Source organism: Drosophila miranda, chromosome 4 (genome assembly GCF_003369915.1).
Source record: "Drosophila miranda strain MSH22 chromosome 4, D.miranda_PacBio2.1, whole genome shotgun sequence".
Taxonomy (NCBI): Eukaryota; Metazoa; Arthropoda; class Insecta; order Diptera; family Drosophilidae; genus Drosophila; species Drosophila miranda.
The window spans coordinates 16698482-16723753 of record NC_046677.1 but is presented as its reverse complement, the minus strand read 5'-3'; the positions used below and the strand labels follow the sequence as shown (position 1 = coordinate 16723753).

Genomic DNA, 25272 nt, shown 5'->3' with positions numbered 1-25272 from the left:
GATTATCTCTTTTACTTTTTGACTGAAAGCAAAGAGAAAAGAGAAAACAATAGGTAGCATTACAGCTAAGTGCCTCGACAAAAGGGGTATCATGTACGTAGTGAAGGCTCTTGCGGATCATTCTGTATGAGATATATTAATCAGCTGTCCGAAAGGAAACAGGTTTATTTTCTTGACTGTGATAACACGCACTTCGAGGCTACGCTTGAAAGTCGATAGGGAGTCTGCCCCGCCTGGAAAGGTCTGTCTATGTTCCTGGTCTAAATTCGAAAAGCACTAAAATGGAAATATATGTAGTGTTCTACAATTAATAGTTGCTAAACAATACTTTGAAATTCTTAGACTTTCATGTCATCATTTTAAAACTAATATAAAAACTTATTCATTTTTGGAAACTTTTTCTTTGGTTTTTTTTTGCAATGGTTCTTGTGGTGCTCGTCAAACTGGGCGTGGTAGCTGGCGTTGCCTTTGCCACCAAGCAGATGGGATTTTGGGAGAGTCCGGAGCACTCGGTTGTGCTTTTAGAGAATGCCAGAGAACATCTGAGTCCTTACGCAGCGGACCTGAAGGACCGGATCTGCTGCTGGAAATGCCAGGAGAAATGCAAAGAGGAATTCGAGCCGAAGCCCTGGCGAGATTCCTGGATAGAGTCCTGGAATGACACCATCAAGAAAGTCTTCCACTTCCTGAATCAGATGCCTAACTACTATCACCGCTTTTCGGAGGATGTGCAGCAAGCCGTAACCGATTTGGCCAAGGAAAAGGACCAGAAGCAAACCACTCGCTCAAAGGTGGACAAAACTTCGGCTAAATCTAATTGAAAACTGCTCTCTTTGACTTTGAACTTAGTTTTGGCCAAAATGTAATCAATAACTAAATTCCCCCAAAAACACAAACTTAAATAAAATGTAAAATTAAATGGAAGAAATTTGTATTTGCTTTAAGTTCAAATGGTCGGAAGTTGCGTGACAGTAGCTAGTGCAAAAAAGTGTTCAATATTTTATTCCCTTGCCCTCGCCCGCCACCAACAAAAATCGATTTGTCTTGGAAACTGCACATGTCGTATGTGTAACAAGTGTGGCACATAAATTTCCAAGGCAGCAGGACTCCGTGCAACGTCTTGGCCAGGCCACAAAAATAAATAAAATAAAAGAGCAAGTGCTGCCCGTAAAGTTTCAAGCACTTTTACCAGATACTATGATTTGATTTGTAGGAAAACATGGCAAGTTTGCGATACCATTTATAAAGTTACCTGCAGCAATTTGTTCGCATGAGCAAAAGCATTTAGTAAGAGATATAGGTAGACAAAAGTCTAGCAAAGTCTGAGACCCAGGTGCAAGACTATGGGAAATACTTATAGCCAGAGGAGCATATAAAGAACATTGCATAATCACATTGTTGTTAAAACGAAATATTAAAAAAAAATTGCTATAAAAATGGGCAGCCTGAGCAGCCTAAGAAGAAAGAGCTAAAACCACCATTCGAATGTAGCGGGAAAAATTAAAATTTTTATATGAGTCATTGGGGATTAATTGCGTCCAAAACTATTATCAGAGAAAAAGGTTAAAACTGTTTGTGTGGCGGCTTACATTTTAGTGTGTGATTTTTGGGCGTGTCTGCGTATCTGCGTGTCTGTTATTTGTATTTACTCAAAAATATTAACAGGAACACTGTTTAATACTAGAAATTTCCTATTAACCCTGGATCTGCTGACGTACTCCTTTTTCGGATCTGAGTAGCCTACAACTCTATGGTTACTTGTCCTTGTCGTCTCTCGATACTTTCAGCATCGGAAAAAATATAAAGAAGGCGACGACTTTTGTCATAACTAAATATACAGCTGTACAACACAAAACTCCATAAGTGCCGAGAGCTTGGTAGAAAAAATAAAAACTCGGGAAAAAATAACTTACAAAGAAACTGTAAAAAAGAAAAAGAACAGAACACAATATATTGAGATGGTGTATACGGGCTACGATGGTTCTGCAATGGGCGGGCACATGCCCATATCGGGCGAGGAGCTTGAGTTGAAGACTTCGTCCAATGAAGTGAGGAACCTCCTGCACTATGATATGCTTATAAAGCATCCTCTGGAGCACACCTGGACGGTGTGGCATTGGGAGAATGATCGCTCAAAGCACTGGAGCGATATGCTTATTGAAGTGACGAGCTTCAATACGGTTGAAGATTTCTTTACGTGAGTTTTTTTTCTATCTATAAAATGCTTTCACACATTTTTACATAAGGCCACTTCGATGGAAAATTCCACCGAGTAGAAATAATTAAATAAACACATTTGCATGTAATTTTTTCCGGATATTGTTTCCTAAATTGATTGAAACTTAACCAATTGCTAGGGTGTACTATTTTATCAAGCCACCATCTCAGCTAAGCGACTTCAACGATTATATGGTATTCAAGCAGGGAGTGCGGTAAGTTTTTCACACATCTGCAGTGTCTTTGGTGGTATTTAACGTCGGCTTCTTACAGTCCCATGTGGGAGGATGATATTAACAAAGATGGCGGCCGTTGGATTATAATGTTGGACAAAAACACCAAGGCCATGAATGACAAATTGTGGCAGGATTTGGTAAGTTTTCGTATTTCACCCTAGCGCTTATGTGCCCCTCTCATTATGGTCGCTCTTCAGCTTTTGTGCAGCATTGGCGAGTGCTTCCAACACTCGAATGAGATCAACGGCGTTGTCATCAATCTGCGCAAGAAGGCCAACAAGTTGTGTGAGTAGTAATCGTGGCACTCGTGGCGGATGATGAATTCTGGATGATAAATTATATTTTCATTACAGCTCTCTGGACCAAAAACTCGGCTAATGCTCAGGCTGTGCTGTACCTGGGCCAGCAGTTAAAGGGACTGCTAAAATTGACCAACGTTGAGATACAGTACCAGGCACACAAGGATGCCATTGTCCAGCATGGATCTAATTTTAATGCAATGTATAAGTTGTAAACGCCCCACTTCAAGCTCCCACAAAAACGCCACACAGTTATACTAGTATACACCTCCAAGATCCTCTCGAGATCGTTGTCGTAAATGCACAGTTCATTGTCTGTCGGAAATGTGCATCTACGATCGACTCGGAGCCACATTTACACAGATACCAGTCCAAAGCACACATCACATGACAAGGAAACTCCTCTGCACATGAGGTATGGTATATTGATACCCTGAATAAAGCATTGCACGTACTCCTGTGTGTTGTCCTTGGACGAGGATAACTCGCTGCACATATCCCTGAAAGCCCGGTGAGAGGTGAAGGAATATGCCAAGACGTACGTGGCACTGGCAGAGATGATTCTGCAGGCTTGCAACCTTTCTACCCAATAATGGGTACAAAATGACCAAGAGCTCTGAAATCAGCGTTTGCCCAGAAATCAGCGTGACCACCGTCGCTGTCGGCCTAAGGGCACAGACGATGTTGGAATTAATCTAGCTGTGCGCTTATTTTGAATCTTATATCAGGGAATTTAATCTTGTGTTTGTGCACTGGCCACTACAGCTATTGATGCTGATCAAGGGGGTCGAAAACGCTTCCTTCTGGGTGTTACACACATAAAGTTCCACCACAAATCTAATATACCCCTATACTCTTCGACTATCGGGTATAAATATACTCTTTCGTCGCGTAGAATAACAAAATCTCTATATCGGAGTTTCTGTCTGCTCGACTCCACATGAGAGGGGAAATGGGTTGGAAACGGACACAGTTGTTTTACATTTCTGCATCATTAGGTGGAGAGGATGTGGTGCAGTAGAGCGGCCTGAAAGCGGCCTATGCTAATAAATGTATACATAGATGTGTGGCAGTAAGCAGTCAGTCGGGCGCTATAAAAAAACAGCAGGGACGTAGCACATACGCCAACGGAAATGGCTAGAGTCTAAGTGGATAAATTTCTAGGCTCTGAAGCAATAAGCAGAGAAGACACTTGGCTTTGAAGCTGCCACAATGATAACATCATATCTGAAAAGCTTTCGTTGAAATACTTTCTCTTGTAGTAAATTATTAAGGCCACATAAATTGTTAAAGAGAGAATAAATCTCGCACAGCAGGCAACGACGGCTTTAACATTTATTAAACTTCACACCCGCTGCATGGTAAACAAAAATGTAATAAATATTCTATGCTGTAGATATATATTTGTATAAAATTCCCTAATGCAATTGCACAAACAGCTCTGCGCACCGCAAATTAATGGTCAGTTATGGGTTTTTGGAACGGGATAAGAAGGACTAGTTCTTGTGACCTCCTCGACTGCTGCTGGTTGGAATTACCATAGTTTTTTATAGTTAGCTTAAAATAATTTTATGTAACTTCAACGACATAATAATATAACATGAAATGTACTTAGAGGGCGTTTTGCAGCGAACATCCGGTATTAGGTTTTATTGGCTACACTCTGGCTTCAGTTTTTGATAGTTCTTAGACTTCGTTTTCCCCATATGTCGTTTAACTACATTTGTCCTTAAAGAGGAATATAAAAAGATTTAAAATTAAGTACTTTTTTACAGCTTCCCATAAAAATTGGATGTCGACCTAAGAAAACTATTTCGCTTTTCGTAAAGTTGAAAATGCACATATGCACATGTGATTCTGAAACCGAAGGAAAGACAAAGAAGATTTTATTAAAATTGATGATGCTGTGCTTGAGTTTTTGTTTTCTAGACGACGCCTGAAAAAATGCAATAAATCATTGTCAACTTTTTGAGAGAATAAAAACAACCGAAATTAAATCACTGAAAGACACATACAATACTTTTAAAAAACACTACAATTTTATAATATTCAGCTGATTAAATACAAAATAGATCTATTATATATTAGACCCAACAATCTATCAACAATATATCTTTTAATATGCAAATATTCGACAGAGTAACTGTAATCCCAACGATCGCTGGAAAATTAAACATTCAGAAAGTTATAGAGGGTCTTACAATCAAATTTCTGGTCTGATGAGCTCGTGAGGTGGCTCAAAGGGAGCCTAGCTGAGGCCTCCGGACGGGTCGCAGGTTGCGGATAGCGAACGACCTACCTATATACAGGTCATATAGGTAGGTCAGCTGCGAATAATCGGACATCCCTAGGGAGAGTACCGAAAATAAGCAGCCCCGGACAGCCAGCGGGTGTTCGCGAAGTAGCAACACTGACGATGCGCTTGTGGTGCCGCCTCGTATAAGTAGCTCACACACTACCTACCCACATCCCAACCCCCCACATTCAGCTCACACCGGGCCGGACTATGAGTGTTATTCGACCCGTGCCGAGAGTCAGCCTGGCTGGGGGCCCGGTATATAAAACTAGCCCAGTCGTTAACGGAGAGCTCAGGGACTTGTCAGCCCCCTGTTCTAAGTATGCCTTATCCGAGAAACGTGGATCTCTGCCCGGACGGACCGTACCCCTTCTCTGCAGCTCGTGGGAAAAGAATGGAAGAATTTAAAAACAAACAAAATGAGTCTGGCACTCCCCAAATGCCAACAGGGAGCAATCCCAAACAGGGGAAGGCAGCGGCCCAAAGGCCTGGCCCGACCCGCAAATCAGCAGGGAAAACCTGCGCGGCGGAAGATGCTAGGGAGAGGCCAAAGGGGTCCCATCCCGGTGTCGGGGTGGGTGGTGAATTGGCTCCCAAAACCGATACCTTGGCAGAGTGGCTATGCAATCCTGCGGCTGCTCTGCCTGCTGGTAAAGTGGCGGGTGATGAGTCACCATCTACTAGTGTCCAAGCCAAATCTTTTACATATGCCGATAGAAGGAGTGCTGGCAATATACTCCGTCGGCAGAACGCAAGCCAGATTTCCAGCCCGACGGAAAAATGGATAAAGAAGGTTGAGTGGTCCTCGAAGGTGCTGCCGAACTTTGGCAAGGAAGCACCGAAGAAGGAAGCCCCTCAGCCAAAAAGGCAGCGCTCGCAAGAGACTCCGGGGCCGACACCAAAGCGCTCCAGAGTGCTGCCTAACACATCATTCGCGCAGATTGCCAGAGAAAGGACGCTGATTGGCGTCCTGGACAAAGGCAGCGCGGACTCCCGGATACCTAGAAACCAGTGGAAGTGGGTGGAATCGGCACTGGCCGACCGCTGCTTCGAGCTGCTGGAAAAGCAGCCTGGACCCGGCGGCGGCCGGGGCACGTCCTGTCGACAAGCCAGTCGAGCATCCGCTGCTCTTATACTCCGCCTCGAAGAGAGCGGAGCAGACGTAGCCCGATCCAGGAACCTTGGATAGTGGGAGACAAGGTTTGTGGACTAGGGTCGAAGAAGTACAAGATAATTGTAGCTCAACATGAAGGTAAAACCCGCACCTGCATTCTCGCCAGAAAGAACCTTAATATCTTTCTGCTCCATAATTATAGCGATAGCGACAACACGGCGGCAAGCCTAGAGCTGAAAGGGACACATCTAAGGCTGATGTCGTCCTACATGGCCCATGAGGGAAACGATCCTCCCAACGACCTTGTTCGCAAACTTGCCAGCGACAGCGAGAGGTCGGACATAGACCTATTAATAGGTTGCGATGCCAACGCTCACCACACTCAATTGGGGAGCTCGAACACAAATGTAAGGGGTGAGTCACTTTTCAGCTTCATCCTTAACTCAAATCTATTTATTTGTAATCGGGGCAACGACCCCACTTTTATAATTAAAAATCGACAGGAGGTTATTGACATCACTCTAGTGTCTTCCAACCTGTTAGACATAGTCAAGAGTTGGCAAGTCCTTGATGACCACTCTTTCTCTGACCACAGATACATCGAGACCACACTATCCCTCGAGTGTCCGAAACCTAAGGACTATATTAATCCCAGGAAAGCCAACTGGGAAAAATATAGCACAGCCCTGGAGGACTTACTCCCCTCCAAAGCACCATCATGCCCTGACACAAAAGACGACCTAGATCGCCTAGTGAACAGGTTCACAGAAGCATGCAACAAAGCCTTCGCGGCAGCATGCCCCTCTAGCAAACCTAGGGGGAAAAAGAAACCCCCCTGGTGGTCAAAACAAATAGACATCCTACGTAAAAGCTGCAGGACCCTCTTCAACAGGGCCAAAAGCGCGAACGAGGAGAGCCACTGGGAAGACTACAAAATCAGTCTGTCACTATATAAAAAGGAAACAAGGAAAGCAAAAAGGGCCTCTTTTGCTCGGAAATTGAGGAAACGTCAGAGGCCGCAAGGCTTCGCAAGATTCTCTCAAAAACTAACCCCTCGGTAGGGTATCTTAAAAGGAATGACGGCACGTGGACTAACTCCAGTGAGGAGTCCCTGCACATTCTACTAGCGAGACGGTACATCTTCCAGGTGAGGGACCGGTAACCTCGATGGATCACATCCTCACAAAACGTAACATAAGCTGGGCAATAAACAGCTTCAACCCGTTTAAATCGCCAGGCCGAGACCAGGTAATCCCGGCCCAACTTCAAAAGGCCGGGGATACGGCCATCAACTGGCTACAAGGTATCTTCAGGAAGATACTGGCTGTGGGTACAATCCCGCGAACATGGCTTAAGGCAAAGATAGTCTTCATTCCCAAAGCTGGGAAAGCCTCGCACTCAGCTGCAAAAGACTTTAGACCAATCAGCCTATCGTCCTTCCTCCTCAAAACCTTTGAGAGACTCGTTGGGCTGCAACTGAGGACAACTATACACCCTCAGTTGCTGTCAGGCGCACAGCATGCCTACCGGAAAGGAAAATCCACGGAAACGGCTCTTCATGAAGTGATCTCAGCGGTAGAGAAATCTCTGCATCACAAAGAGTGGAGCTTTCAACAACGTTGTACCGGGCGCCATTACAGAAGCCCTGACTGACCTGGGGGTGGACCGTCACTTGGTGATGCTCATTGATCAATTGCTCACATGCAGGACGGTGACATCATCGATGGGATCGTCCGCCCAGTCAAGGTATGTCAACAGAGGCACCCCGCAAGGTGGTGTCCTGTCTCCTCTTCTGTGGAACTGAGGATCTGAGTAGCCTACAACTCTATGGTTACTTGTCCTTGTCGTCTCTCGATACTTTCAGCATCGGAAAAAATATAAAGAAGGCGACGACTTTTGTCATATCTAAATATACAGCTGTACAACACAAAACTCCATAAGTGCCGAGAGCTTGGTAGAAAAAATAAAAACTCGGGAAAAAATAACTTACAAAGAAACTGTAAAAAAGAAAAAGAACAGAACACAATATATTGAGATGGTGTATACGGGCTACGATGGTTCTGCAATGGGCGGGCACATGCCCATATCGGGCGAGGAGCTTGAGTTGAAGACTTCGTCCAATGAAGTGAGGAACCTCCTGCACTATGATATGCTTATAAAGCATCCTCTGGAGCACACCTGGACGGTGTGGCATTGGGAGAATGATCGCTCAAAGCACTGGAGCGATATGCTTATTGAAGTGACGAGCTTCAATACGGTTGAAGATTTCTTTACGTGAGTTTTTTTTCTATCTATAAAATGCTTTCACACATTTTTACATAAGGCCACTTCGATGGAAAATTCCACCGAGTAGAAATAATTAAATAAACACATTTGCATGTAATTTTTTCCGGATATTGTTTCCTAAATTGATTGAAACTTAACCAATTGCTAGGGTGTACTATTTTATCAAGCCACCATCTCAGCTAAGCGACTTCAACGATTATATGGTATTCAAGCAGGGAGTGCGGTAAGTTTTTCACACATCTGCAGTGTCTTTGGTGGTATTTAACGTCGGCTTCTTACAGTCCCATGTGGGAGGATGATATTAACAAAGATGGCGGCCGTTGGATTATAATGTTGGACAAAAACACCAAGGCCATGAATGACAAATTGTGGCAGGATTTGGTAAGTTTTCGTATTTCACCCTAGCGCTTATGTGCCCCTCTCATTATGGTCGCTCTTCAGCTTTTGTGCAGCATTGGCGAGTGCTTCCAACACTCGAATGAGATCAACGGCGTTGTCATCAATCTGCGCAAGAAGGCCAACAAGTTGTGTGAGTAGTAATCGTGGCACTCGTGGCGGATGATGAATTCTGGATGATAAATTATATTTTCATTACAGCTCTCTGGACCAAAAACTCGGCTAATGCTCAGGCTGTGCTGTACCTGGGCCAGCAGTTAAAGGGACTGCTAAAATTGACCAACGTTGAGATACAGTACCAGGCACACAAGGATGCCATTGTCCAGCATGGATCTAATTTTAATGCAATGTATAAGTTGTAAACGCCCCACTTCAAGCTCCCACAAAAACGCCACACAGTTATACTAGTATACACCTCCAAGATCCTCTCGAGATCGTTGTCGTAAATGCACAGTTCATTGTCTGTCGGAAATGTGCATCTACGATCGACTCGGAGCCACATTTACACAGATACCAGTCCAAAGCACACATCACATGACAAGGAAACTCCTCTGCACATGAGGTATGGTATATTGATACCCTGAATAAAGCATTGCACGTACTCCTGTGTGTTGTCCTTGGACGAGGATAACTCGCTGCACATATCCCTGAAAGCCCGGTGAGAGGTGAAGGAATATGCCAAGACGTACGTGGCACTGGCAGAGATGATTCTGCAGGCTTGCAACCTTTCTACCCAATAATGGGTACAAAATGACCAAGAGCTCTGAAATCAGCGTTTGCCCAGAAATCAGCGTGACCACCGTCGCTGTCGGCCTAAGGGCACAGACGATGTTGGAATTAATCTAGCTGTGCGCTTATTTTGAATCTTATATCAGGGAATTTAATCTTGTGTTTGTGCACTGGCCACTACAGCTATTGATGCTGATCAAGGGGGTCGAAAACGCTTCCTTCTGGGTGTTACACACATAAAGTTCCACCACAAATCTAATATACCCCTATACTCTTCGACTATCGGGTATAAATATACTCTTTCGTCGCGTAGAATAACAAAATCTCTATATCGGAGTTTCTGTCTGCTCGACTCCACATGAGAGGGGAAATGGGTTGGAAACGGACACAGTTGTTTTAAATTTCTGCATCATTAGGTGTAGAGGATGTGGTGCAGTAGAGCGGCCTGAAAGCGGCCTATGCTAATAAATGTATACATAGATGTGTGGCAGTAAGCAGTCAGTCGGGCGCTATAAAAAAACAGCAGGGACGTAGCACATACGCCAACGGAAATGGCTAGAGTCTAAGTGGATCAATTTCTAGGCTCTGAAGCAATAAGCAGAGAAGACACTTGGCTTTGAAGCTGCCACAATGATAACATCATATCTGAAAAGCTTTCGTTGAAATACTTTCTCTTGTAGTAAATTATTAAGGCCACATAAATTGTTAAAGAGAGAATAAATCTCGCACAGCAGGCAACGACGGCTTTAACATTTATTAAACTTCACACCCGCTGCATGGTAAACAAAAATGTAATAAATATTCTATGCTGTAGATATATATTTGTATAAAATTCCCTAATGCAATTGCACAAACAGCTCTGCGCACCGCAAATTAATGGTCAGTTATGGGTTTTTGGAACGGGATAAGAAGGACTAGTTCTTGTGACCTCCTCGACTGCTGCTGGTTGGAATTACCATAGTTTTTTATAGTTAGCTTAAAATAATTTTATGTAACTTCAACGACATAATAATATAACATGAAATGTACTTAGAGGGCGTTTTGCAGCGAACATCCGGTATTAGGTTTTATTGGCTACACTCTGGCTTCAGTTTTTGATAGTTCTTAGACTTCGTTTTCCCCATATGTCGTTTAACTACATTTGTCCTTAAAGAGGAATATAAAAAGATTTAAAATTAAGTACTTTTTTACAGCTTCCCATAAAAATTGGATGTCGACCTAAGAAAACTATTTCGCTTTTCGTAAAGTTGAAAATGCACATATGCACATGTGATTCTGAAACCGAAGGAAAGACAAAGAAGATTTTATTAAAATTGATGATGCTGTGCTTGAGTTTTTGTTTTCTACGACGCCTGAAAAAATGCAATAAATCATTGTCAACTTTTTGAGAGAATAAAAACAACCGAAATTAAATCACTGAAAGACACATACAATACTTTTAAAAAACACTACAATTTTATAATATTCAGCTGATTAAATACAAAATAGATCTATTATATATTAGACCCAACAATCTATCAACAATATATCTTTTAATATGCAAATATTTGACAGAGTAACTGTAATCCCAACGATCGCTGGAAAATTAAACATTCAGAAAGTTATAGAGGGTCTTACAATCAAATTTCTGGTCTGATGAGCTCGTGAGGTGGCTCAAAGGGAGCCTAGCTGAGGCCTCCGGACGGGTCGCAGGTTGCGGATAGCGAACGACCTACCTATATACAGGTCATATAGGTAGGTCAGCTGCGAATAATCGGACATCCCTAGGGAGAGTACCGAAAATAAGCAGCCCCGGACAGCCAGCGGGTGTTCGCGAAGTAGCAACACTGACGATGCGCTTGTGGTGCCGCCTCGTATAAGTAGCTCACACACTACCTACCCACATCCCAACCCCCACATTCAGCTCACACCGGGCCGGACTATGAGTGTTATTCGACCCGTGCCGAGAGTCAGCCTGGCTGGGGCCCGGTATATAAAACTAGCCCAGTCGTTAACGGAGAGCTCAGGGACTTGTCAGCCCCCTGTTCTAAGTATGCCTTATCCGAGAAACGTGGATCTCTGCCCGGACGGACCGTACCCCTTCTCTGCAGCTCGTGGGAAAAGAATGGAAGAATTTAAAAACAAACAAAATGAGTCTGGCACTCCCAAATGCCAACAGGGAGCAATCCCAAACAGGGGAAGGCAGCGGCCCAAAGGCCTGTCCCGACCCGCAAATCAGCAGGGAAAACCTGCGCGGCGGAAGATGCTAGGGAGAGGCCAAAGGGGTCCCATCCCGGTGTCGGGGTGGGTGGTGAATTGGCTCCCAAAACCGATACCTTGGCAGAGTGGCTATGCAATCCTGCGGCTGCTCTGCCTGCTGGTAAAGTGGCGGGTGATGAGTCACCATCTACTAGTGTCCAAGCCAAATCTTTTACATATGCCGATAGAAGGAGTGCTGGCAATATACTCCGTCGGCAGAACGCAAGCCAGATTTCCAGCCCGACGGACAAATGGATAAAGAAGGTTGAGTGGTCCTCGAAGGTGCTGCCGAACTTTGGCAAGGAAGCACCGAAGAAGGAAGCCCCTCAGCCAAAAAGGCAGCGCTCGCAAGAGACTCCGGGGCCGACACCAAAGCGCTCCAGAGTGCTGCCTAACACATCATTCGCGCAGATTGCCAGAGAAAGGACGCTGATTGGCGTCCTGGACAAAGGCAGCGCGGACTCCCGGATACCTAGAAACCAGTGGAAGTGGGTGGAATCGGCACTGGCCGACCGCTGCTTCGAGCTGCTGGAAAAGCAGCCTGGACCCGGCGGCGGCCGGGGCACGTCCTGTCGACAAGCCAGTCGAGCATCCGCTGCTCTTATACTCCGCCTCGAAGAGAGCGGAGCAGACGTAGCCCCGATCCAGGAACCTTGGATAGTGGGAGACAAGGTTTGTGGACTAGGGTCGAAGAAGTACAAGATAATTGTAGCTCAACATGAAGGTAAAACCCGCACCTGCATTCTCGCCAGAAAGAACCTTAATATCTTTCTGCTCCATAATTATAGCGATAGCGACAACACGGCGGCAAGCCTAGAGCTGAAAGGGACACATCTAAGGCTGATGTCGTCCTACATGGCCCATGAGGGAAACGATCCTCCCAACGACCTTGTTCGCAAACTTGCCAGCGACAGCGAGAGGTCGGACATAGACCTATTAATAGGTTGCGATGCCAACGCTCACCACACTCAATTGGGGAGCTCGAACACAAATGTAAGGGGTGAGTCACTTTTCAGCTTCATCCTTAACTCAAATCTATTTATTTGTAATCGGGGCAACGACCCCACTTTTATAATTAAAAATCGACAGGAGGTTATTGACATCACTCTAGTGTCTTCCAACCTGTTAGACATAGTCAAGAGTTGGCAAGTCCTTGATGACCACTCTTTCTCTGACCACAGATACATCGAGACCACACTATCCCTCGAGTGTCCGAAATCTAAGGACTATATTAATCCCAGGAAAGCCAACTGGGAAAAATATAGCACAGCCCTGGAGGACTTACTCCCCTCCAAAGCACCATCATGCCCTGACACAAAAGACGACCTAGATCGCCTAGTGAACAGGTTCACAGAAGCATGCAACAAAGCCTTCGCGGCAGCATGCCCCTCTAGCAAACCTAGGGGGAAAAAGAAACCCCCCTGGTGGTCAAAACAAATAGACATCCTACGTAAAAGCTGCAGGACCCTCTTCAACAGGGCCAAAAGCGCGAACGAGGAGAGCCACTGGGAAGACTACAAAATCAGTCTGTCACTATATAAAAAGGAAACAAGGAAAGCAAAAAGGGCCTCTTTTGCTCGGAAATTGAGGAAACGTCAAAGGCCGCAAGGCTTCGCAAGATTCTCTCAAAAACTAACCCCTCGGTAGGGTATCTTAAAAGGAATGACGGCACGTGGACTAACTCCAGTGAGGAGTCCCTGCACATTCTACTAGCGAGACGGTACATCTTCCAGGAGAGGGACCGGTAACCTCGATGGATCACATCCTCACAAAACGTAACATAAGCTGGGCAATAAACAGCTTCAACCCGTTCAAATCGCCAGGCCCAGACCAGGTAATCCCGGCCCAACTTCAGAAGGCCGGGGATACGGCCATCAACTGGCTACAAGGTTTCTTCAGGAAGATACTGGCTGTGGGTACAATCCCGCGAACATGGCTTAAGGCAGAGATAGTCTTCATTCCCAAAGCTGGGAAAGCCTCGCACTCAGCTGCAAAAGACTTTAGACCAATCAGCCTATCGTCCTTCCTCCTCAAAACCTTTGAGAGACTCGTTGGGCTGCAACTGAGGACAACTATACACCCTCAGTTGCTGTCAGGCGCACAGCATGCCTACCGGAAAGGAAAATCCACGGAAACGGCTCTTCATGAAGTGATCTCAGCGGTAGAGAAATCTCTGCATCACAAAGAGTGGAGCTTTCAACAACGTTGTACCGGGCGCCATTACAGAAGCCCTGACTGACCTGGGGGTGGACCGTCACTTGGTGATGCTCATTGATCAATTGCTCACATGCAGGACGGTGACATCATCGATGGGATCGTCCGCCCAGTCAAGGTATGTCAACAGAGGCACCCCGCAAGGTGGTGTCCTGTCTCCTCTTCTGTGGAACTGAGGATCTGAGTAGCCTACAACTCTATGGTTACTTGTCCTTGTCGTCTCTCGATACTTTCAGCATCGGAAAAAATATAAAGAAGGCGACGACTTTTGTCATATCTAAATATACAGCTGTACAACACAAAACTCCATAAGTGCCGAGAGCTTGGTAGAAAAAATAAAAACTCGGGAAAAAATAACTTACAAAGAAACTGTAAAAAAGAAAAAGAACAGAACACAATATATTGAGATGGTGAATACGGGCTACGATGGTTCTGCAATGGGCGGGCACATGCCCATATCGGGCGAGGAGCTTGAGTTGAAGACTTCGTCCAATGAAGTGAGGAACCTCCTGCACTATGATATGCTTATAAAGCATCCTCTGGAGCACACCTGGACGGTGTGGCATTGGGAGAATGATCGCTCAAAGGACTGGAGTGATATGCTTAATGAAGTGACGAGCTTCAATACGGTTGAAGATTTCTTTACGTGAGTTTTTTTTCTATCTATAAAATGCTTTCACACATTTTTACATAAGGCCACTTCGATGGAAAATTCCACCGAGTAGAAATAATTAAATAAACACATTTGCATGTAATTTTTTCCGGATATTGTTTCCTAAATTGATTGAAACTTAACCAATTGCTAGGGTGTACTATTTTATCAAGCCACCATCTCAGCTAAGCGACTTCAACGATTATATGGTATTCAAGCAGGGAGTGCGGTAAGTTTTTCACACATCTGCAGTGTCTTTGGTGGTATTTAACGTCGGCTTCTTACAGTCCCATGTGGGAGGATGATATTAACAAAGATGGCGGCCGTTGGATTATAATGTTGGACAAAAACACCAAGGCCATGAATGACAAATTGTGGCAGGATTTGGTAAGTTTTCGTATTTCACCCTAGCGCTTATGTGCCCCTCTCATTATGGTCGCTCTTCAGCTTTTGTGCAGCATTGGCGAGTGCTTCCAACACTCGAATGAGATCAACGGCGTTGTCATCAATCTGCGCAAGAAGGCCAACAAGTTGTGTGAGTAGTAATCGTGGCACTCGTGGCGGATGATGAATTCTGGATGATAAATTATATTTTCATTACAGCTCTCTGGACCAAAAACTCGGCTAATGCTCAGGCTGTGCTGTACCTGGGCCAGCAGTTAAAGGGACTGCTAAAATTGACCAACGTTGAGATACAGTACCAGGCACACAAGGATGCCATTGTCCAGCATGGATCTAATTTTAATGCAATGTATAAGTTGTAAACGCCCCACTTCAAGCTCCCACAAAAACGCCACACAGTTATACTAGTATACACCTCCAAGATCCTCTCGAGATCGTTGTCGTAAATGCACAGTTCATTGTCTGTCGGAAATGTGCATCTACGATCGACTCGGAGCCACATTTACACAGATACCAGTCCAAAGCACACATCACATGACAAGGAAACTCCTCTGCACATGAGGCATGGTATATTGATACCCTGAATAAAGCATTGCACGTACTCCTGTGTGTTGTCCTTGGACGAGGATAACTCGCTGCACATATCCCTGAAAGCCCGGTGAGAGGTGAAGGAATATGCCAAGACGTACGTGGCACTGGCAGAGATGATTCTGCAGGCTTGCAACCTTTCTACAGACAATTGGATGCTGGCCAAAGTTTAGGAGGCTGCTGGACAAAGACACCAGATGATCCTCATTGTTAACCAAGAGTCGGTAGAGCTTCTGGGCAACTCAGGCGGTGTGGAGGATAATGGGTACAAAATGACCAAGAGCTCTGAAATCAGCGTTTGCCCAGAAATCAGCGTGACCACCGTCGCTGTCGGCCTAAGGGCACAGCCGATGTTGGAATTAATATAGCTGTGCGCTTATTTTGAATCTTATATCAGGGAATTTAATCTTGTGTTTGTGCACTGGCCACTACAGCTATTGATGCTGATCAAGGGGGTCGAAAACGCTTCCTTCTGGGTGTTACACACATAAAGTTCCACCACAAATCTAATATACCCCTATACTCTTCGACTATCGGGTATAAATATACTCTTTCGTCGCGTAGAATAACAAAATCTCTATATCGGAGTTTCTGTCTGCTCGACTCCACATGAGAGGGGAAATGGGTTGGAAACGGACACAGTTGTTTTACATTTCTGCATCATTAGGTGTAGAGGATGTGGTGCAGTAGAGCGGCCTGAAAGCGGCCTATGCTAATAAATGTATACATAGATGTGTGGCAGTAAGCAGTCAGTCGGGCGCTATAAAAAAACAGCAGGGACGTAGCACATACGCCAACGGAAATGGCTAGAGTCTAAGTGGATCAATTTCTAGGCTCTGAAGCAATAAGCAGAGAAGACACTTGGCTTTGAAGCTGCCACAATGATAACATCATATCTGAAAAGCTTTCGTTGAAATACTTTCTCTTGTAGTAAATTATTAAGGCCACATAAATTGTTAAAGAGAGAATAAATCTCGCACAGCAGGCAACGACGGCTTTAACATTTATTCACACCCGCTGCATGGTAAACAAAAATGTAATAAATATTCTATGCTGTAGATATATATTTTTATAAAATTCCCTAATGCAATTGCACAAACAGCTCTGCGCACCGCAAGTTAATGGTCAGTTATGGGTTTTTGGAACGGGATAAGAAGGACTAGTTCTTGTGACCTCCTCGACTGCTGCTGGTTGGAATTACCATAGTTTTTTATAGTTAGCTTAAAATAATTTTATGTAACTTCAACGACATAATAATATAACATGAAATGTACTTAGAGGGCGTTTTGCAGCGAACATCCGGTATTAGGTTTTATTGGCTACACTCTGGCTTCAGTTTTTGATAGTTCTTAGACTTCGTTTTCCCCATATGTCGTTTAACTACATTTGTTTTTAAAGAGGAATATAAAAAGATTTAAAATTAAGTACTTTTTTACAGCTTCCCATAAAAATTGGATGTCGACCTAAGAAAACTATTTCGCTTTTCGTAAAGTTGAAAATGCACATATGCACATGTGATTCTGAAACCGAAGGAAAGACAAAGAAGATTTTATTAAAATTGATGATGCTGTGCTTGAGTTTTTGTTTTCTAGACGACGCCTGAAAAAATGCAATAAATCATTGTCAACTTTTTGAGAGAATAAAAACAAACGAAATTAAATCACTGAAAGACACATACAATACTTTTAAAAAACACTACAATTTTATAATATTCAGCTGATTAAATACAAAATAGATCTATAATATATTTGACCCAACAATCTATCAACAATATATCTTTTAATATGCAAATATTCGACAGAGTAACTGTAATCCCAACGATCGCTGGAAAATTAAACATTCAGAAAGTTATAGAGGGTCTTACAATAAAATTTCTGGTCTGATGAGCTCGTGAGGTGGCTCAAAGGGAGCCTAGCTGAGGCCACCGGACGGGTCGCAGGTTGCGGATAGCGAACGACCTACCTATATACAGGTCATATAGGTAGGTCAGCTGCGAATAATCGGACATCCCTAGGGAGAGTACCGAAAATAAGCAGCCCCGGACAGCCAGCGGGTGTTCGCGAAGTAGCAACACTGACGATGCGCTTGTGGTGCCGCCTCGTATAAGTAGCTCACACACTACCTACCCACATCCCAACCCCCACATTCAGCTCACACCGGCCGGACTATGAGTGTTATTCGACCCGTGCCGAGAGTCAGCCTGGCTGGGGCCCGGTATATAAAACTAGCCCAGTCGTTAACGGAGAGCTCAGGGACTTGTCAGCCCCCTGTTCTAAGTATGCCTTATCCGAGAAACGTGGATCTCTGCCCGGACGGACCGTACCCCTTCTCTGCAGCTCGTGGGAAAAGAATGGAAGAATTTAAAAACAAACAAAATGAGTCTGGCACTCCCCAAATGCCAACAGGGAGCAATCCCAAACAGGGGAAGGCAGCGGCCCAAAGGCCTGGCCCGACCCGCAAATCAGCAGGGAAAACCTGCGCGGCGGAAGATGCTAGGGAGAGGCCAAAGGGGTCCCATCCCGGTGTCGGGGTGGGTGGTGAATTGGCTCCCAAAACCGATACCTTGGCAGAGTGGCTATGCAATCCTGCGGCTGCTCTGCCTGCTGGTAAAGTGGCGGGTGATGAGTCACCATCTACTAGTGTCCAAGCCAAATCTTTTACATATGCCGATAGAAGGAGTGCTGGCAATATACTCCGTCGGCAGAACGCAAGCCAGATTTCCAGCCCGACGGAAAAATGGATAAAGAAGGTTGAGTGGTCCTCGAAGGTGCTGCCGAACTTTGGCAAGGAAGCACCGAAGAAGGAAGCCCCTCAGCCAAAAAAGCAGCGCTCGCAAGAGACTCCGGGGCCGACACCAAAGCGCTCCAGAGTGCTGCCTAACACATCATTCGCGCAGATTGCCAGAGAAAGGACGCTGATTGGCGTCCTGGACAAAGGCAGCGCGGACTCCCGGATACCTAGAAACCAGTGGAAGTGGGTGGAAGCGGCACTGGCCGACCGCTGCTTCGAGCTGCTGGAAAAGCAGCCTGGACCCGGCGGCGGCCGGGGCACGTCCTGTCGACAAGCCAGTCGAGCATCCGTTGCTCTTATACTCCGCCTCGAAGAGAGCGGAGCAGACGTAGCCCTGATCCAGGAACCTTGGATAGTGGGAGACAAGGTTTGTGGACTAGGGTCGAAGAAGTACAAGATAATTGTAGCTCAACATGAAGGTAAAACCCGCACCTGCATTCTCGCCAGAAAGAACCTTAATATCTTTCTGCTCCATAATTATAGCGATAGCGACAACACGGCGGCAAGCCTAGAGCTGAAAGGGACACATCTAAGGCTGATGTCGTCCTACATGGCCCATGAGGGAAACGATCCTCCCAACGACCTTGTTCGCAAACTAGCCAGCGACAGCGAGAGGTCGGACATAGACCTATTAATAGGTTGCGATGCCAACGCTCACCACACTCAATGGGGGAGCTCGAACACAAATGTAAGGGGTGAGTCACTTTTCAGATTCATCCTTAACTCAAATCTATTTATTTGTAATCGGGGCAACGACCCCACTTTTATAATTAAAAATCGACAGGAGGTTATTGACATCACCCTAGTGTCTTCCAACCTGTTAGACATAGTCAAGAGTTGGCAAGTCCTTGATGACCACTCTTTCTCTGACCACAGATACATCGAGACCACACTATCCCTCGAGTGTCCGAAATCTAAGGACTATATTAATCCCAGGAAAGCCAACTGGGAAAAATATAGCACAGCCCTGGAGGACTTACTCCCCTCCAAAGCACCATCATGCCCTGACACAAAAGACGACCTAGATCGCCTAGTGAACAGGTTCACAGAAGCATGCAACAAAGCCTTCGCGGCAGCATGCCCCTCTAGCAAACCTAGGGGGAAAAAGAAACCCCCCTGGTGGTCAAAACAAATAGACATCCTACGTAAAAGCTGCAGGACCCTCTTCAACAGGGCCAAAAGCGCGAACGAGGAGAGCCACTGGGAAGACTACAAAATCAGTCTGTCACTATATAAAAAGGAAACAAGGAAAGCAAAAAGGGCCTCTTTTGCTCGGAAATTGAGGAAACGTCAGAGGCCGCAAGGCTTCGCAAGATTCTCTCAAAAACTAACCCCTCGGTAGGGTATCTTAAAAGGAATGACGGCACGTGGACTAACTCCAGTGAGGAGTCCCTGCACATTCTACTAGCGAGACGGTACATCTTCCAGGAGAGGGACCGGTAACCTCGATGGATCACATCCTCACAAAACGTAACATAAGCTGGGCAATAAACAGCTTCAACCCGTTCAAATCGCCAGGCCCAGACCAGGTAATCCCGGCCCAACTTCAGAAGGCCGGGGATACGGCCATCAACTGGCTACAAGGTTTCTTCAGGAAGATACTGGCTGTGGGTACAATCCCGCGAACATGGCTTAAGGCAGAGATAGTCTTCATTCCCAAAGCTGGGAAAGCCTCGCACTCAGCTGCAAAAGACTTTAGACCAATCAGCCTATCGTCCTTCCTCCTCAAAACCTTTGAGAGACTCGTTGGGCTGCAACTGAGGACAACTATACACCCTCAGTTGCTGTCAGGCGCACAGCATGCCTACCGGAAAGGAAAATCCACGGAAACGGCTCTTCATGAAGTGATCTCAGCGGTAGAGAAATCTCTGCATCACAAAGAGTACTCACTCATAGCCTTTCTCGATATTGAGGGAGCTTTCAACAACGTTGTACCCGGCGCCATTACAGAAGCCCTGACTGACCTGGGGGTGGACCGTCACTTGGTGATGCTCATTGATCAATTGCTCACATGCAGGACGGTGACATCATCGATGGGATCGTCCGCCCAGTCAAGGTATGTCAACAGAGGCACCCCGCAAGGTGGTGTCCTGTCTCCTCTTCTGTGGAACATAGCAGTCAACAAGATTCTATGTGACCTAGAAGGGGGGTGGGCTGCAAAGTCGTGGCCTATGCGGACGACGTTGCGATTATCTTCTCGGGGAAATACCCCCAAACACTGTGCGACTTAATGTCCACAAAGCTAGCGCAACTGTCGGATTGGACAGAATTGCGCGGTCTGGGAGTAAATCCCTCAAAAACGGAACTCGTACTATTCACAAATAAATACAAGGTCCCGCCCCTCAACCCTCCAATACTACAAGGATGCAGGCTCTCCTTTAGCGACAGTGCCAGTTACTTAGGGTTGGTAATTGACAAGAAGCTTAGCTGGATCCTGAATGTCAAAGACAGAGTGAAGATGGCAATGACTGCACTCTACACATGCAAAAAAGCTATTGGGCTAAGATGGGGTATGATCCCAAGCATAGTCCAATGGATATTGTAGTAGCCAGCACAAAATATAGGGAATTGGTTATCTTCTTTCGTCTCGTGAGACCCCCTAGTGATATTTCGAACGATCAAGCTTTAGCCGCTCTTAAGGTTGGATCAAAGCCTTAGCCGCTCTTAAGTCCGAACGCCCACGAACACATACAAGCGACGGACAGTGGGAAGCATAGACGGCAATCGTACGATTGCACAGTTAAGCTATGCTGTGCATTAGACGATCGTTTTATGCTGCTGCGAATGTTCTGGATCATACGATTGCACAGTTAGTAAAAAGCTCAAAAGCTCTGCTGCACTGGCTACTCAGTCCATCGTCTATTACTGCTTTGAACAATATAAGAAAGTTGATCGATCTGTAAAGACGTGATAATTTCCGAGTGCGAGCAACATACATATTGCACACACATATATATAGTGCTATCCGGAAAATATATATATTTCCACAAATATATGCTGGAAGCATATAGTTACAAGTGCCGTACAGTTCAGTGGTCAGTGAATGACAAGAATTTAGTGCAGATATATTTGGGAAAAGAGGTATGTTTTCATATTAGTGCCGTGCACGTGCTGACATAACCTATGTTGCAGGGAGGTGTACCTAAGCTGCCCCATCGCGGTATAGTCTCGAGAAGACTACCCTGGGAGCTGGCTTAGGCGAACAGTTGTCGAGGTTTCTCCAACTCCATCCATAACTCATCTTTTCTGGACCTTATATTGCCACCAAGTCGGAATCTCCAAAGATCCAAGTGGAACAGATCAGCCTTAATCGCCAAGAATATTTAGTGCTGCTCAGACATAAATAACTAAATACAAGCTTGGCGGAAGATTCGTCAGTACGGCCCGGAACCATATACATCGCACCTGTTGACCTCTAACCAACTTCAGGCGGTCAACAGTCTACAAAGCAGCAGCACATGATCGAGTTTTGTCCAATTTACATTTAATTCATTATCAAGTTCCAACGCATAAACATCAGCAGTTTAACGTAATGTAACTGAAACTTTATTAACACCCCTCTTTGATGTTACGCGCGTACATACCTACATACATATGTGCATATGCACACTAAATTGTCTTCGTTTGCTACCTTTTGGTTCAATTTTCGCGATAGAGCATAACAATTAAATTTCTGTCTGTATTATGAAAACCAAAACAACTGACTGATGACTATGCGACGGTGTTTGTAGCGTAATTGTATTGTATGCATTATATATTTATGATTTCCATATTTTAAACAGCTGCGGTCAACATCTACGACATCATTGGGCCCAACGATCAGCGTAAGACAATAACGCCGGAGTGAGTAATTATGTACAGCAAAAAGTAGTTTGGTCAAAAGAGCCTATTAACTTGAAAGTGTAGATATGCATACAGTGTATAATGATTCAAACCCGTCTGCTCAGTGGGTATAATGCACCCCAGTCTGATCTAGCTTTTGTTTACGATTTCGATTCTTATTCTCTCGTTTATATATATATATATATCTATACCCTAATGTTTTCATGCTTTAAAATAATGAATTTATAACTAAACTTATATGATAATTAGGATTAAGGAAATATTACCCACAAATTAGAAGCTAAGTCAATTGTTGTGTTTCTACAACTGCAACGTAATGAATATTGAAATTGAAGTCTCACATTATATTAAAATATGAATCTTTTTGGATTGAAATGAATCTTTAAAATCATAAAAATGGCCTGTCGAGTATCCGTGCCAGGATCTTATAAAATGTGGTAAACCTTAGTAAAGGATTGATCAAGGGACAATGCAAGAACTCGAACGCAATGTCATGGTAGGGAGGGTACAGAAGAGAGGGACAATCAACACCTAGGTTCTCTCTAAATAGAAATGGTTCAGTAGGGCTTTTTTTTTGGCGTGTCGGCGCTATCAGTATTTCAGTTTCCTTTGTTTTATATAATCACTTATAGTTCCCGTAAAGTGCACTAATTAAATGTAGTGGAGTACGATAGTACAATTAGGCGAGGAAGAACCCCGACCATCCGGCGAGCTAGACCCGAGCCTAGCAAGAGTGCACACGACCAACCCTATTTGTACGCCGTCCTTAAGTCAGTCATGGTCATCTGCTGATACCGAGGGCCTATATATCTGTTAACATATATATATATTTAAACTCTGGTACACTACACATTTATGGCGCCCAACGTGGGGCCAGGCAACTTGCCTTAGAATCTAAAACCAATTCAGAGCCGATATTAAAATTTGTATTTATAGTGTCTTACTATATAGGCCGTTTATTTTAATAAGACAAGCAAATCTTGCCTTGGTTCTCCAAGCTCAACCGGTAATACATCAAAATTTCAACGACACATTTTCTTTTGCAAAATATTGCACAAAGGTTAAAGATTTCAAAATTTATACTTTGACTCGGTTTTCGGATTTAGCAACTGCAATTCATTTTATTTCGGATTGGTTGACCAAAACAGACCTACAGTATCGAATTGTGAGTATCAGAGACAGTTATGCAATATCATACAGTGATCAGAATAAACAGGAATTGTTTTAGGATTTAGCGGTTCCAATTCAGTTTATTTTGGATTGATCGACCAAAGCAAACCTGCTTTTTCACTTTAGGCATCTTGAGTTATTCGGATTTACAATTTTATATTGCCAAATCGCGATAGTTGTCCAATGATTCAGTGCACGAGGTCATTAACTGATAATTAGTCCATATTAACGAAAATAGAAAAGCCTACTGAAACCAAATAGATATTTCGTAAGTATTCTGGCATGTGGGAAAGACAGACATTATTATTACAATTAATACCTTCTTATATAATTCCTTTTTATTATTTTTTTTTTCTTTAATTCCTTAAATATTGTCTGATATACAATGGCTGTAAGGCGAAGTACAGATGACATAACAACTGCGTTGCAGGAAGCAGAACCATTTTGTGGAATTTGCAACGAAGTATTGGGAACTAGTGAGATTATAGCCAACACCCCGTGTAGACACAAATTCCATAAACCTTGTATTTTGGAACAGATTAGGACAAACCCAAAATGTCCCACCTGTTCATTCGATTGTTCTGCTCTGGCACTAACATTCTCTAACAACCCGTTGTTAGCCGAGCTTAACGCCGAAGGAACACGACCAACTAGTGCTAACGAATCTTTTAGCACAATAGACGGAACGTCTAATCGACCTAAAAAGGGCCAAAAGTTTATTAGAAGGGGTATGAATACGAGAGCAACTCAACGATCCAGGTTAGATCGCTCAATAACAGAAACTGAAACCAACAACACAACCCTTCCAATAACCTCTCAAGTGGAAATCGCTAACTACGTCCAGTCTGCTGTAAGCATTCAACAGGCTCAGTTAATGGAACAACTAACTTCATTTTTAAGCAAAACAATTGAATCTTCGATTCAAAGTCAATTAGCGTCACTCCAGCTGACGCAACCAGAACATATCTCTCCCGATGTTTCCGGTGACAATAACATTAACCAAACAAATAACGTGGGTATCGGTCAAGCACGAGATAGTCACGCAGAAGTTCTTTTAGATTTTTCAAGAGCGAGTGCAAATCGAAGTAATTCGAGCTCACACGTAGCACCAGCAAAAGTTTCCAGTATAATGCAGAATTGACGCAAAAACTTGCATGAGGATGGATGAGTTTATTTATCGAGTACGTTCTCTAACGCAACAAAATCTTTATAACAATTATCAATTGCTTTGTGATCACTTGTATCTTTTATTCGCGGGAAAAGCTAGTGATTGGTACTGGAAATTCCATCGAAATTACCCAAACTTTAATTGGGATACGTTTTGTATAGAGTTTAGAAGAAGATTTGAAGATGTTGAGACCGACTATGATATCTGGGAAAAGATTAGGAAACGTCGTCAGGGCGAAAACGAATCCTTCGATGACTTTCAATATGCTATCGAAGATCTCGTGGATAGGCTTCAAAATTCGGTTACAGAAGAAGATGTTGTGAATCTACTTATTAGAAATTCCAAGCCCACTCTTCACCACGAGCTTCTTCACTTAAAGATTGCCAATAGATCGTTATTACGACGAGAGGTACGTAAGCACGAGCAGTTTTATAACGATATAAGATCGGTCAAGCAAAGGACTCTTCGCTCATACGTATCGGAATTGTCAGGTCCAGACGATAGCGAGCAGCTATTCGAAGACTTGGTCGAGCATAATGAAGTGTGTCAAATACAACGTCGTACTTCACAGTCAGTTCCAACTTGCTGGAACTGTGACAACAAAGGTCATAAATTTGACGATTGTGTAGGTCCT

The 25272-nt window shown here is 44.3% G+C and overlaps 4 protein-coding genes across 4 annotated transcripts; all 4 read left to right on the top strand.

The window, feature by feature from the left end:
• The first annotated feature begins 326 nt into the window (after positions 1 to 326).
• On the top strand, positions 327 to 923 carry LOC108163377. Its single transcript, XM_017298630.2, has one exon. It carries the CDS (start codon positions 420 to 422, stop codon positions 819 to 821), a length of 402 nt encoding a protein of 133 aa, XP_017154119.2. The 5' UTR covers positions 327 to 419; the 3' UTR covers positions 822 to 923.
• Positions 924 to 1825: 902 nt separating this feature from the next.
• Positions 1826 to 3206, top strand: LOC108163375 (eukaryotic translation initiation factor 4E1-like). Its single transcript, XM_017298627.2, has 5 exons — positions 1826 to 2197; positions 2358 to 2432; positions 2491 to 2590; positions 2651 to 2738; positions 2807 to 3206. The coding sequence occupies exons 1-5, from the start codon at positions 1959 to 1961 to the stop codon at positions 2965 to 2967; spliced, it is 663 nt and encodes a 220-aa protein (XP_017154116.1). The 5' UTR covers positions 1826 to 1958; the 3' UTR covers positions 2968 to 3206.
• Positions 3207 to 8062: 4856 nt separating this feature from the next.
• Positions 8063 to 9445, top strand: LOC117189124 (eukaryotic translation initiation factor 4E1-like). The gene is made up of 5 exons (XM_033394151.1): positions 8063 to 8436; positions 8597 to 8671; positions 8730 to 8829; positions 8890 to 8977; positions 9046 to 9445. The coding sequence occupies exons 1-5, from the start codon at positions 8198 to 8200 to the stop codon at positions 9204 to 9206; spliced, it is 663 nt and encodes a 220-aa protein (XP_033250042.1). The 5' UTR covers positions 8063 to 8197; the 3' UTR covers positions 9207 to 9445.
• Positions 9446 to 14297: 4852 nt separating this feature from the next.
• On the top strand, positions 14298 to 15521 carry LOC117189125 (eukaryotic translation initiation factor 4E1-like). Its single transcript, XM_033394152.1, has 5 exons — positions 14298 to 14671; positions 14832 to 14906; positions 14965 to 15064; positions 15125 to 15212; positions 15281 to 15521. The coding sequence occupies exons 1-5, from the start codon at positions 14433 to 14435 to the stop codon at positions 15439 to 15441; spliced, it is 663 nt and encodes a 220-aa protein (XP_033250043.1). The 5' UTR covers positions 14298 to 14432; the 3' UTR covers positions 15442 to 15521.
• The last annotated feature ends 9751 nt before the right edge of the window (positions 15522 to 25272 follow it).

Bases quoted from the DNA above. Each gene is read 5' to 3' on its own strand.
- LOC117189124 (XM_033394151.1), top strand. From the start codon at position 8,198: ATGGTGTATACGGGCTACGATGGTTCTGCAATGGGCGGGCACATGCCC. The intron at 8,830-8,889 runs GTAAGTTTTCGT...GTCGCTCTTCAG, and splicing joins ACAAATTGTGGCAGGATTTG to CTTTTGTGCAGCATTGGCGA. The intron at 8,978-9,045 runs GTGAGTAGTAAT...TTTTCATTACAG, and splicing joins CAAGAAGGCCAACAAGTTGT to CTCTCTGGACCAAAAACTCG.
- LOC108163375 (XM_017298627.2), top strand. From the start codon at position 1,959: ATGGTGTATACGGGCTACGATGGTTCTGCAATGGGCGGGCACATGCCC. The intron at 2,198-2,357 runs GTGAGTTTTTTT...ACCAATTGCTAG, and splicing joins ACGGTTGAAGATTTCTTTAC to GGTGTACTATTTTATCAAGC. The intron at 2,433-2,490 runs GTAAGTTTTTCA...GGCTTCTTACAG, and splicing joins GTATTCAAGCAGGGAGTGCG to TCCCATGTGGGAGGATGATA.
- LOC108163377 (XM_017298630.2), top strand. From the start codon at position 420: ATGGTTCTTGTGGTGCTCGTCAAACTGGGCGTGGTAGCTGGCGTTGCC.
- LOC117189125 (XM_033394152.1), top strand. From the start codon at position 14,433: ATGGTGAATACGGGCTACGATGGTTCTGCAATGGGCGGGCACATGCCC. The intron at 15,065-15,124 runs GTAAGTTTTCGT...GTCGCTCTTCAG, and splicing joins ACAAATTGTGGCAGGATTTG to CTTTTGTGCAGCATTGGCGA. The intron at 15,213-15,280 runs GTGAGTAGTAAT...TTTTCATTACAG, and splicing joins CAAGAAGGCCAACAAGTTGT to CTCTCTGGACCAAAAACTCG.